Genomic DNA, 14,228 nt, shown 5'->3' on the forward strand with positions numbered 1-14,228 from the left:
ACACAACATACCATAACATAACACTGCATAGCGTAATATAACATAACACATTACACAACATAGCATAACATTACACAACACAACATAGCCGAGCATAACACAACATAGCAGAGCATAACACAACATAAAACAGCATAGCATAACACAGCATAGTATAACGCAACATAGCATAGCACAACGTAAGCCAACATAGCCTATCGTAACACAACATAGCATAACACAGCATAGCATAACATTATATAACACAGCATGGCATAAAAGACACAGTATAGCATAACACAGTATAGTATAACACAACATAGCCTAACATAACACAACACAACATAACATAACCCGCATGATTGCACGCCACACCACATACATCCACTCCATTCCAACCAAAACACATGGGTAAAAAATGTCATTTACAACAATAATAGCTCTAACTCTAGCAAACGTGAGATCGATTGCATTGTAAATGCTTGTTTTTTAGAAACTAAGAACATTAACTTTCCAAAGGTGTGACTCATGCGATCCTAGAGGCACAGCCATTCTCATCCCATTTTAGAGTTTAAATGCTTAATGCTACCACCCTGCTGAAACCACTTTATATAGAGGTTAGCCTGAATAACTAGTCAACTGTAGAAGTTTGTGATTCTGTACCCCAGACATTCAGATAACTAAAAGTGTGTAACACTTTAACTGTTTTTGTAGTATAGGTAGAATTATGCTTATATTAACTCTCTTAAGAGCCTAAAGAGTAAGTAGGAGCGGCAGACGAGGTGGAATGCTTGCACGCATATAGCACTCCAAGTGAAGAAATGCAAATAGCGGGATTCTTTTGTAAAGGTTACAAGAAGTTTGATGGGAGAGACACGGCTATCTTAGAGCTCTATTTCCCGCATCTCATCAAGAACACCTAGCATCAGAGACAGTTAAGTAGGATATGAGATTCACAGTTGTATGTTTGATTCAAGCGTTAAATTCCGGTTTAGTAAATTTTACTTTACTAGTGTGCAGCTAGTTTGAAGACCTGCTCCTTTTAGTAGTTAGAAACACTCTCTGGGTGAGAGGTCAACTAGAATCTTGGTGGTGACTTCTAAAGACTATAACAACCATTAGTGCAAATGTTGTTGGGGACTTAACCCAATCCTTTACATACTTAGTCGTCGTCAACAAGTATTAGGTATTCTTTGTGATACAGGGTGTTGGGACTGCAGATCTATTTGACATTTTATAACTGTATGTGGCAAAAAAGGGTATTGAGTGTTGTTAACTGTATTTCCTTCTGCAGCTGTCCAAGACCAATTTCTCCAACAACAATGATTTTCGAGCCCTGCTGCAGTCTCTGCATGCCACCTTCAAGGAATTCAAAATGCACGAACAGATTGAGAACGAGTACATCATCGGCTTGCTCCAGCAGCGCAGCCAAACTATGTATAACGTGCATTCCGACAACAAACTCTCTGAAATGCTCAGCCTTTTTGAGAAGGGGCTGAGGAATGTAAAGGTAAGCTGGAAAATAGGGCTTTTGTGCCAGCAAAACCTTGTGTAGCCTGAAGCAGTTTCTAAGTCAGCAAAGATTAGGTGCCCGATTAATTTCCCTGTTTTGAGACTACAGCTCATATCGATTTAGTTTTGTTGTTCCTTCATCCAGTACATTGATGGGATGGGATGAGAGAAGTGGTTATTTGATTAAATTCAGTCCCAAATTAGCAACAGCTTCTTTAAAAAAACAAAACAAAAAAAAACAACCTTATAATTCTTTCAGACGGGTTGTAAACACTTTGAATCCAGAATGACGGAGAAGCTTTAACAATCCCTAGTGCTTTGCATAGGTTTAAGGGATTTCTCAAACCTCTAATTATAAAGCCGTAAGGTACAAGAATATGATACATGGGGATTACGTTTACGTTTGCATACTGTTTGTTCTGCCGAGCACATTTCCCTTTCTAATTAAACATACTACAGACTCGTACAGCACTTGGCAGTCCAATGCTCTTTGGATGTTTGATCAGACATGCACTGGGGTGATCAAAAAACGGTGGTTAGTGGTTAGTGTACCATAATTAGCAACTGTGTTTTAATATAGCTCTTAAATCTGGTGTTTGTCCTGTTTTAAAGTGTTTCTGAATTTGGTATTGAGAAGGTGGAGCAGGGCTGGTGGGGGGCAGCTATTAGGGCTTCGTTCAGATGTCTGAATCATTGATTGCCTACTAATGCTTTTTACTGCTGCACAGAATCAAAGAGTACACATGGAACCCTACCTGTACACCACCAGCTATGGAATGTTCACTGGTGGATAACCTACTGGATAACAAATGGTAGAAATGCAAACAAGCATTGGCAACTTTCAATGTACCAACAAATGTAGAGGTATTCATAAATGCTGTTTGTGTATTTTGTGTGCACAAATGTTGTTTATCACATTAAAGTCTGTCCTACCGACTCTTTGCCAGTGTTGGGGAAAAACACTAGCAAAAATATTGTTTTCTGTGTAGAATGTAAATAGGACTAAAAGAACAGAATGTGACAAACAGCATAGTGAGTTAATTTTTTGAGTTAGAATAATACCTTGTGTATTCTAGTTCAATCACTTCCAGGGAGACTGATTGATACATCGCCAGCTGATAATATGAGATGAGAGAGTAATACTCCTCTATGTAGAGCCACGCCAAAGCCCCACTCGATGCATATTTTAAAGAACTACTAAATGTATGTCATCCAGACAGCTGCGCTGTCAAGGAAGAACTACCTTACCTCGATCTACCGTTATTACGTAAAAATATAACTCAGTCATGTACTAATATTGGGTGTATTTTGTCATTCACTGACATACTACTTTGGTTGTCATTTAGAATCTTTTGAATGCTTTAAATCAGCAAATCAAGTGAAATGTATGGAAAGTGATTTTCAGTGCGTTTAAGACTCTTTTTGCTTTAAAAGTACTGCATTCTATGCAATTTAGTACCAAAGCACAAGCAAAAAGCTGGTGCAAATTTTACTCCAAGCGGTAAAAGAGACAACAGCAGTACTTGAGCATTTGTCTCTAAATTTGTGGTAATGTCATAGTAACTGGTTTGTGGTAACTGCATTACTATATTGTGTTGTAACACTAAACAACATGTGTTGGGCAAATTACTTCATTAGTGGTGCAGTTCTCATTTCTTCAAAATGGCAATGCAGCACAGCTCCATTGAGCATAGACAGCAACATTTATTACATCATATTCCTTAAAGTACTTCCACTGGTGCCCTAAAAACGTCCTAGCTCTTTAAAGAGGCAACTTTTCCCTGTTGCTTGGCGCCACTAAGAGCCTTGTAGTAACGTCCCTGATATCACCTGGTAACTTTTCCCCAGAGTTCCCGATACCGGGGGCATTGATAAATGCAGGAGGGAGGTGGTAATAGAAATAACAGGGATATAAATAAGACCCCGAGGGTTGTCTCGGAGATGAGTAATTACCATGGAAATCAGTACTTTCCTAGTTCTTCCCAGTATTGCACTCTTAGGCCCATTCTCCCTTCAGCCCCCCACCCCCTCAAAATCCCCCACTTTCAGCAGGAAGAATCACTGAGGGAGTATTACGAGGGAGTAAGGAGTTCGTAGGGTTCCGGAAATGGTAGAATGAAAGAATAGTAAGGGGCTTTTAGGGCAGTAATTGGTTTTAGGATTCCAGGAGCAATAGCGTTAATGTATATGGAGGTTTTTGTAGGGTTAAGGGAAGGGTAGCTTTAAGGGATGATAAAGGTTTTTAGCTTTCATGGAAGGGTAGCATAAGGGGTCAGTAAGGATTTTGTTTACTGTTTATGGATGAGTAGCATTAAGTGGTAGCAAGAGGATTTTAGGGAAGGGTAGTGTTAAGGATGGTAGTAAAGGTTTTATGCTACAGGCATGGGTATAATTAAGAGGTAGCTTTCAGGGCTCAGTGATGGATTTGTATGGTTCAGATAGTAGAGCTGTAAGGGGAATTAAAGGTTTTTTAGGTGTCGGAGATGGGTAGAGTTAAGAGGTAGTAAGGTTCTTAGGGTTTAGGGAATAGTAGAATTCAGTGTAGCAGTAGGTTTTAAGAGTTCATAGAAGGTAGCGTTGGGATATTTAGGGCTCAAGCATGGGTAGCTTTAAGGGATATTAAAGAGGTTGTCTGGTTAAGGGAATGGTAGCATTAAGGGGTAGTAATGAATTTTTAGAGCTTAGGGAAGATTAGTGTTAACGAATAGCTTGGGGTTGTTAAGGAAGAAGGTAGCTGTAAGGAGTAGTAAAGGTTTCAGGGAAGGGTAGCTGAGGATTTTTTTTTCGGGTTTAGCGATGGGTAGCATTAAGTTGTGGTCTGGGTATTTTAGGGTTCAGCGAAGGGTAGTGTTAAGGGGCACTAATGTTTTTAGGATTAGTATCGGTTACGGGTGATTTATTTATTTATTTATTTTTTTTTTTTTTTTTTTTTTTAGTTCAGGGATAGATAATTTTAAGGGTAGTAAGGGTTTTATAAGTTCATGGGGGGAGTAGCATTATGGGCAGTAAGTATTTTTTTTTAGGTTTGAGGGACGGTTATTGGGAGTAGTTTAGATTTTTAGGATTCAGGGAAAATTAGCATTGTGGTAACAAGGGATTTTTCAGCATTAGCGAAGGGTATTGCTAAGGGGTACTAAGGAGTTTTAGGGTTCAGGAACAGGTAGAGTTGAGAGTAGGAAGGTTTTTTTTTTTTGGGCTTAAGGGAGGGTACTTCTAAGAGGTAGTTGGGGGTTTTCAGAAATGTGTAGCATTAAAGGAAAGTAAGGATTTTGAAGGGCTCAGCAAAGAGTAGGGTTAAGAGGTCCTATGGTTCACGAAAATGTTGCATTAAGCGACAGTAAGGGGATTTTAAGGTAAGGGTAGCAACAAGTTTGTTGGGTTCACAGAATGGTGCTGTTAATAACAGTAAGTGAGGCTTTAGGATTCAGGAAGGTCATTGTAAAATTCCAGTACATTAAACAAGTAAACCCATGTAATTTAAGATATTATAATATTACATTTGAAATAAATGAAATATATATAACATACATTTTTAAATAATACATTCAGGTGAATCCTTTATTCATTGGGAGCCCAGGGGCTTAAATTAAGTTTCTCCAGACTATTAATCTTTAAACTAGGAAATAGAATGGAAAAACACCACTTTAATGTAGAATTAATAATGGAAAGGCAGCAATATAGCATCGCATCTCTCCTACTTGCCACCAATCTTTGTTTCTGCCGGAAAAGAACAACCACCATGACTTTGTAATCTAGCATTGCAGTGGCATGTATTTAACCTAAAGGTCAAGCTCTATTGTAAAACAATAACTAGACCTGATACAAATCTCTGGCTCACACAGGTTGATAAACAAATGGATACAGCTCTTGGATGGTAGGGATTGTTTTCTGTCGAGTTCTGCTCAATCAAATCAGGCTCCTGTCCACCAACATGTGGGCCAAACCTAGGCCCCTTTCTGTAGTACTGTTGAAAAGTTCCTATTTTCTGTTCTTTTTTTTCTTTTTTTAGTTTCATCACCTAAGCTGAGCATACAGTCACACAGTCCAGCCAGACCTAAAAAGCATATTTCTTAAAATGCCTTTATCCATTAAGAGTCACAAACAAAGGAGGCTGAACTCTAATGCTACACAAGAAGTATGCAGATCTTATAACATTTTCCTACTACTATGCCACAAATCTAACAAAATATTGGACAATGACACCGCATCTGCTGTTCATTGTGGCATGCTTCATTGTCCGTGTCTTTTCCACCTCTAAGTAGGTGAATACCACCTTGATAGACTCCTTTTTTTTTTATATATTTTTTTTATATTGTTTTTATTAACATTTTACTGTTGTACATAATCAATTCTGGTTATGTCCTTGACATACTTATTCATACATTTATACTAGCTGTTGCAACTTCCAAGAGTAATCTCTAATCAAATCTTTGCTGCAATCCCACTCAAAGTTAGTGCCCAGCCTTTAGTGTGGTCCCGGCTCTGTGTTTAATCTGTGTGTCCAAAACATATGTTCCTTTGTCGTATACCAAGTTATCGTTCTCTTGACCATGTAACATTCTTATGCTTAGCTCTAACCAAACTATGTACATGATGGTGCATTGTAGAGAGGGTGAATACTGGCTACTAGTTACATGGGTACGGGCCAGGGGTCCTTTGCCGGGCGGGGCGCCAGGTCTGCTCGCTATCTGTATTTTTTTTTTTTCCAGACAGGGCCTTCACCAAGGGGGCTGAGGTGCTCCCCTCCCATGCCGCCTCCTCCAGTGTCAGCTGGTGCGATCTGTGCCTGCCCTCTATCCCTCTGGACCCTTCAATCATTGCTCGCTAGGGGAGGGCCAGACCGGTTTATCCATTTATATTAGGATTCATTATGTCACTCCTATTTCGGCCACTCTCTTTTCTTGATCCGTGGCTGCCCCCATCCCATCTGTCGGGGTTCCCACTTCTCGTTCCCTACGCTCCCATTTGGTCAGTGCCTCCTCCCAAGTCGGTGCAATGGGTGTCTGTCGCACTCCCCGTGCCTCCTCACGCCACAATACCTGCAGTTCGGCCCTTGCCCATTTCGACACATCCCGTCTCCAGTCCTCTATGGACGGGCCCCTTGGCGATCTCCAGCCAAACGTAATCCGTCTCCTAAACAACACCAGTGCCAGGTCAAGGAATCGTCCTCTTACTTTCCCAGGGGTCAACCCCGGGTACAAGCCCAGCAGGCACGTGGAAGGGGCCAACACCAGTGTGGCGCCCAAGAGATCCTCCAGGTCTGTCAACGCTGCCTTCCAGCTCTGCAGGAGCTCGGGGCAGTGCCATACCGCGTCCACCTCACCACATCTGGGGCACCCTCTAAGCTCACCTTCGTATAGGAGATTCAGCCGGTGCGGAGTGAGGTACGTCCTGTGGGTATAGTTATACTGTATGTATCGTAGTCGTGTGTTTCGTGAGACCACCCATGGGTATGCCAAAACTTTCCTCCACTCCGCCTCCGACATGTCTCTACCCAGTGTCTTTTCCCATCTCTCCCTCAGTGACTGTAGTGGGTCTAGTTTGTCATCATTTTGGGCCCTGTACAGCCCGGATACCAGATGACGATCTACTCCAGAGGTTAGCAGTAGGTGCAAGACCCGATGTGTAGTAGGTTCTGGATTAACTGTGTCCCAGTGTTCCTTTATGTTATGTATCAGGTATTGGTATAATACGAATTGTGCAGCTGGTACTACCCTTTGATCAGTCATGTCTGTGAAGGGCCTCAACACCCCGTCTCGGAAGAGGTCCCCTATAGTCTCCACCCCAGCTTTCGTCCAGACTCCCAACCCTGAGCTCAGAAAGGCCCCCTCCGTGGTGCCCTGAGTTATCACTGACAGGGGCAGTGCTGCGGAGTAAGGCCGTCCCACTCCCACACGGCGCGAGCATCTCTTCAGCAAGACAAGGCTACCTCAGTCATGACATTCCCCTCCCGCGCCTCCACTCGTGACCTATCATTTGTGCTATGATGCACTCTCTCTGCTTCTCGCCGTTAGCAGTACATCTGTCTAGGTGACCTCACCCTGCGCACCACCTGGAGATCCACTGCAGCTGACATGCCAGATAGTAAAATTCGAAATCTGGAGTTCCCAGTCCCCCCGCTCTAGTCGGTCTGCACATGATCGCGAGCGCAGTGCGTCTGCGGCCTCCGTCCCAGATAAGGTCCCTGAGCAGGGTGTTCAACTCCCTGAACCACGTCAGAGGGATTAACACCGGCAGGTTGGTGAAGTAGTAAAGGAGGCGGGGCAGCATAATCATTTTAGATAACAATACTCTGGCCATTATGGATAGGTTAAGAGACCGTCAAAACCCCACGGATGCCCGGAGCGAACAGAGCGCCCTACCTAAGTTACCCTCGCAAAGGTCCTTTTAGGTCATGGAACACCTGTATGCCCAAATACCTGAAAGTATGTGGTGCCCATACCATATCCTCCGGACAGGATGAGGGGTTCTCACCTCCAGCCATCAGGGGAAACCAAAGGTCTTGCCCCTATTGAGGCGCAGGCCGGAGAGACCCCCAAAGTGGTGCAGAGTAGCCAGAGCCCACGGTAGCCCAGACTCACCTTCCCTTAGGTAGATTAGCATGTCATCAGCATAGAGTGAGACAATATGTTCATCCTGTCCCCATTCCACTCCTCTGCCCCTGACCTCCGTCCGTAACCTGGCCGCCAGAGGCTCAATAGCCAAAGCAAATAACAATGGGGACAAAGGGCACCCATGCCTAGTGCCCCTACATATTAGATAAGCCTCCGAAACTGTCCTACCTGTTCTTACTCTTGCCAGGGGGGGCCGCATTAGAGCAGGTCCACCCATCCTTCCCCCAATCCCATTCGGAGCATGACAGTCCTCCGACAATCCCATTGAATCGAATCAAAGGCCTTCTCAAAGTCAATCGCGAGGAGCATCCCGGCAGGTGGCTTCTCCTCATGTGGCATATGCAAGATAGCAAAGAGGCGTCTAGGTATTGTTTGCTGGTACAAACCCATTTTGATCCTTGTGTATCAAATTGGATATATGTAGGAGCAATCGATTGGCCATGAGCTTGCTGAGGATCTTGAAGTCACTGTTCAACATTGACAGTGGACGGAAGTCAGTCACCGACACCTCCCCTGAGTCCAGCTTGGGGAGAGGGACCACCAAAGCTTCCCTCATTGAGTCCGGTAGGAGGCCGCGTTGGAACACCTCTGTGTACATTTCCACCAGCTGGGGAGCAAGCACGGCCGAGTACCTCTTATAGAAGTCCATTGGGAGTCTGTCCGTGCCTGGGGTCTTCCCTGACGTCAGTTGCGCAATGGCCTCCTGGACTTTCCCTACAGTCACTGGTCCGCCCAGTCTGTCCCTCTCTTCATACGCCAGTCTATTCAATGGTAGTGGGTGCAAGTAAGCTTCGGTGTCAGGTATGTCTGGACTCCTATAGAGGGAGGTATAGTAATCTCTAAGGGCGTTGTTTATGGCACCCGGTGTGTATCTGCTCTCTCCTTTCATATCACGCACCCTCATAAGTGTCTCCCCCTCCTCCCTCCTCGGTCTCACCAGCCAAGCTAACATCTTGCCTGATCGGCCCTCCTTTGCCTGTATCTAGGCTAAGTATCTCTGCACACTATGGCATCTCAACTGCTCCTCGATCTGTGAGTGGGCTCTCTTCGTCTCTGTGTACCTGGAGTGCTCAGTCACCTCTACATCCCCCCTGCTTCCTTCATGTATGATTTTCTCTATCTTGATTAATTCCCGCTCCAGGGTGCGTCTTATTCCTTCTGTCTGTCCCAGGCAGTAACCCCTTGTCGCTACCTTAAGTGTCTCCTACTCCACATGCCTGGCCGAGGCGGATCCCTTATTAATAGCAATTTGGCCTGCCAGATAAGTGCGGAGCATTTCTCTGTAAGCCTGATCTTCTAGCGCTGCCAGGGTCAGTCTCCACATTGATATGGGGGGGTCTATCGTCAGTCGCCCTCCATGTGAGCATCAGGGGGTTATGGTCAGAGAGGGTGCCCCCTAGATATTCCGAGTGCGTCATTCCCTGCGCTACGGAGGCTGAGCATACTATCCTATCTATCCTGGTGTGGACCCGGTGCAAGCATGAGTAGTAGGAGTAATCCCTTTCTCCTGGGTGTTGTTTGCGCCAGACATCTACCAGCTCACATGCCTGCATCCATTCCCTCAGGTTTTGTGAATGCCAAATCCCCGTCCCTAGGGCACCTCTCCAACTGTAGGTAGCCCAGAAAATAGTGTAACAGTGCAACTTAGTCAACAAGTTAGGTATAGATCTGGCCATCTTAAGTTGAGTGGCCGAGAGGTACCTGTAGGGGTAGTGACTCCGTGCCCGTCAGGGGCCTGCTGTCTGTGCTCCTCACGTCAGGTCCAGGCTTATGGGTTTGCTCAGCCCAGTTCGACCGCAGTTTGTGGGGTCACCTTCGGGGAAGGCGCAGAGCAGCCGGAGCCCTCCGCCGAGGACACAGAGGCACGGTCCGATTCTCCTCCACTACCATCCTGCGAGGACACCTCCTTGTTTATGGATGCTGCTGCCTCTAGGGCCGCTTTCTTTGCAAGGTCTTTTTGGGCCCTGGTCGGTTCAGCATGCGGGCGGTGCCTGTTCCGCTGTCTGCCCAGTCCCCCACGGCGTCCACGTCCAGCCTGGTCTCTCCCGCTGCGGTGCCTTCCCCCCTATTCTGCGTGTCTCCAGCCATTCCCATGCCTCTTCGGGTCTCTGTCGATGACCAAACTATGTTCTTCCAATCACCCTCAGCTTGGCCGGGAAAAGGAGTGAGTACTGAATCACTTCTTCCCTGAGTGCCCTCTTCACAGCTAGGAAGGAGGCCCGTCTAGTTTGAACAACCAATGTGAAGTCTGGGAATAGCGTCACCTAACCGTTCGCCACCTTGAAGGGGCCAGCTTCTCTGACCCGTTGGAGCAGGGCATCTCTGTCCGTGTAGTGCAGGAGTTTAGCCACCACCACCTGGGGCGGCCTCCCTGGCTCTAGGGGTCTCAAGGGCACCCGGTGTGCATGTTCCAAGGAGAAAAATGGAGACATGCTCTGGCGCTACCGCCGTGCGTAGCCACCCCTCGAGGAACTCTACCATGCTTGCTCCTTCCGGTCGGCCCACCACCTGCACGTTATTCCTGCAGCGTCTCCCTTCCGCCTCTTCTGCCCTTCGCTCCAGGAGCAGAACTCGGTCAGTTAGGTTGATTACTGTGGCTGCCAGGTTTTCTTGTATCGGTGCAAGCTCCGTCAATGTAGTTTCTGCCTCCCGCACTCTGTCAGCTTTTTGTGGTCCGCCCTCAGAAGACCCACCTCTACTGCCACTTGGTTGATATCGTGTTGCAGGGTTGCCTTGGTGTCCTCAATTGCACCTAGTATCTTATCTAGTGTGGCTTGTTCTGTTGGTTGGGTGAGGTCTCCGGTGTGCTCCCCGCTGCGGTCGGCTGGGGTTTTGCGGCTCATCATGTTGGTCTTGTTCCGGTTCCTGGATGACATCTGTGGTGTTCTGCACTGTAATCTAAGTGCCCAGCTGGGGTGGGGATCTCTCTTTTTATTGGTCCTGACTCTCGCCGGTCACAATCTGGGTTAATTCCAGCAGGCCTCGCCACGTCGGGGAGACCATTCCCTGGTCCGCTGGGTGCTCCCTCCTCTGGTGCCCACCGATTGAGGTGTTCTCTTCCCGCGCTATATGCCAGTCCAAATTCTGACTGGTGCTAGCTGTGGTCACACCTCCCAGGTCGAGATGTTTGGGCTGAGGCGGCACACCAGTGGTCTGCGCGGAGGGGTTGGTGTCATGGGGCGTCCGCTCACTGCTTAGGATAGTTCTGCCCACTGCTTACTGCGCCTTTCAGCCCCTCATCTCCTCCAACGACCGCCGCTGCCCTCACTGCACTCACCGCTGTGCCCCGGCAGGTCCGCTCCACCCGGCGGCGAGGGGGCCCAGCAGTGGCTCCGCACACCCTGTGTAGCGCATCTCCGTCTCCTGCAGGGCCCAGACGGTCTCTGCCGCTCCTGTCCGTGGGGTCCGGAAGTCTCCCGCCCAGTGCAGGGCGTCGCACGAGTCCGTGTCCCCACCCCTAGCCGCAGCCTCCTTATTGAGGCAGAGTTTGTATTTCAGGATCTCTGAACAGGCCCCGACGGAGCCATTGGATTATACGCCCGCCATCTTGGCTGGGTTAGCCATGCCCCCTACCACCTTGATAGACTCAACCATGATCGACAATACAGAGCTAATTCAAGCTGGATGTAGTCGGGGATCCTGATTTTTTTTTTTCTTCATATTGTGTTAGAGTTGTGGCATAGTAGTAGGATAGTGCCATAAAATGTCTATACTTAATCCAGTGCAAACCAGTTTTTGCCTATAGAAAAACATGTTACTACTTCTTAAATTTTCTTTTCACTATATCAACATAAAATATAATGGTATCACTTTTCCCTTCCCACCTTAGAAAGGAACGTCATCCAACTTTATACAGGAGTTCCTTTTCATGTGTTTATAGTGTGGAGAAACAACCTACAAATTGTTTTTGAATACCTATAAAGTATGGCCAGTCTGGAGCACCCACTGTCCCAGGAAACCTTAAATAGGTTAGTATGCATCCAGTAAAAGAATAATACATTCATTATGGCTCAAACCCCCCCCCCCATGCTTTTCTTTATGCTTTCATCTTACTGCATGAATCTCTTCTAGATGCACATATTGTATATTGTTCTGCTGTCTGGTGTATAGGTCTGGAATGTTTCTTTCCAAAATATTTTCTACATTGAGTGATATTGCTTGGTATTATGCCTCCAGCAAGTCCCTCGGATGTGACCTCCATTTTTTTTGTTTTTGTTCCTGCCAGTGGAGTCAAAGGTGTGTTGGGAGAGCTCCCACACATTTAGTCGACATTCTTCAGAAAAAAGGGCAAAAAAGACTTTGAAATACCAATAGTCCATCTCTTTGAGATCAATTCTGCATAGAAGGCTCAGATGCTTTGAAAGGGGTCTTATACTTACTGAGAATGACTTATTACATGTGGTATGTATGATACTCATCTTTGTCATTTGGTAGCAGGAACACACTTCACGTTTTGTCTAAACTGCGATCAAAGTTTGGATGTCAAGGATGAGCACTCGGTATGCACGTTCTGTCACCTAAAAGGCCAGAGTTCTCAGGATGATTATGCACATTTGCTTTTCAAACCAAAATCCTTCGTTCATTGAGTTAAACTGTTGGCAACAGGGGACAGAATGAAGAAAAAAAATCCATTTATGGAGGAATTGGGGGTTTTCAGAGGAGGAAGAGGTAGCTTCTTTGGACTCGGTCCAGAGAGCACACCACTTGGATTTAGACCTCAAAAAGATTTTCTCTTGCAGGATCGTGAATCGGCTTACAAAAAGCTCAGAGTTAGGGCGTAAAGAGGTTTGACCCTAAGTCTACAATGCCCCACAGCAAAATAGTTTAAAAGTCATTAAGTTCCAAGGTATCCAAATCCGGATTAAAACAGTTGAAGTCATCTCAAGCAAACATGAAGGCTTGCATATGGCAAACACTGCATGCCAAAAAAGCCATCAGGAAAGGAGGTTGTTGCCACATTTCATCCTATGGGGTCCAAACAATATCACCTGGGACGGATTTGTCTAAAGGCATTTGCCCAAATTAGTAGTACGATTGACTTCCCAAGGGGAAAGGGAGAGTTTTGCCTGAAGAGAAAAAAAAAAAACAGTGGGGAAAAAAATATTCCAATGTCGCCAAAGGCAGTCACTCGACACAAGAATGATGAATCGGAATAAAAAGAAAAAAATTATGTGAGCCAGTTGCTGCACAAAACACCAAAAGCACTGGGTATAAAGAGAACAGTCCTTGGAAATTAAGCAAAGGCAAAAAAAAAGTAGACTCACAGGTGCATCAGAGCATGTTCCAGAAGGACAGACCATTTGGTACTACTACAGCCAGACTTTGAGTTGGAGGATACCATGTATGATCTACAGGATGAAAAAGGAATGTGGGAAGACACAACAGACTCCCCACAGGAGCAGCGAGACGTGCCCTTCCTGGGCATCCTCCCGTTATTTCCATGTGTCATGGGTAGTAGATGTAGTAGTGGGTGCATTTGGTGTCCAAATGGAACAGACCAGGACCTGTTTTGGTTACAGCTGGAAATGCTAAATGCTCTTAGTTAAATAAAATACAACAAAAAACTCCTACCTGTTGCTACCAAGCATTCTGCAGCAAAGTAGAGATTTTTCGAAAACCAACTACCTCAAAGGTGGTATTTTTGCACGTAGAGGAAAAAAATAAGACAACCTCATGGGACACACAGACCATAAAAGTGCATGCAGAACCTAATTTGTCGTAGTGTCTACCTCAAAAGGGAACAATCCTCAGCTTCTCAAGACTTCTGGTAACGGGGAGCAGGTGCTACTTAACAGTGTATAACTAGATCCATTGTCTTACTTAATAGATATGTGCACCAACAATAGGACCTGCCTGTAGAATTTCCTAAGAGGCATAATCTATATTGGGCTGTTAGATCAACAATATGTTTAAAATCAGCACTAGACTAGACTCGCAGCAATAAGAACTGCTTTGGGTACTCATGCATTGATGTGTATCTCTGGTTTCAAACGTGAACAGCAATTCAGCATAATAGGTGTGCTCTTCAGAGGCAGTCATTTATTTGACGTAGAAGTCGATTCCTCTCTGGAAGACGTTTAAAAAGCAAATGAAACTACTAAAACATTGGAACATTTCAAACCA

The 14,228-nt window shown here is 45.6% G+C and overlaps 1 protein-coding gene across 1 annotated transcript in view; it reads left to right on the top strand.

The window, feature by feature from the left end:
• FBXL5 (F-box and leucine rich repeat protein 5) overlaps window positions 1-14,228 on the top strand; it is a 316,902-nt gene that overhangs the window by 10,870 nt on the left and 291,804 nt on the right. The window contains exon 2 of the mRNA XM_069202604.1: window positions 1,274-1,489. Coding sequence (XP_069058705.1) covers window positions 1,274-1,489 — 216 coding nt within the window. The remainder of the gene's footprint in view (window positions 1-1,273; window positions 1,490-14,228) is intronic.

Source organism: Pleurodeles waltl, chromosome 1_2 (assembly GCF_031143425.1).
Source record: "Pleurodeles waltl isolate 20211129_DDA chromosome 1_2, aPleWal1.hap1.20221129, whole genome shotgun sequence".
In the NCBI taxonomy this organism is placed as follows: domain Eukaryota; kingdom Metazoa; phylum Chordata; class Amphibia; order Caudata; family Salamandridae; genus Pleurodeles; species Pleurodeles waltl.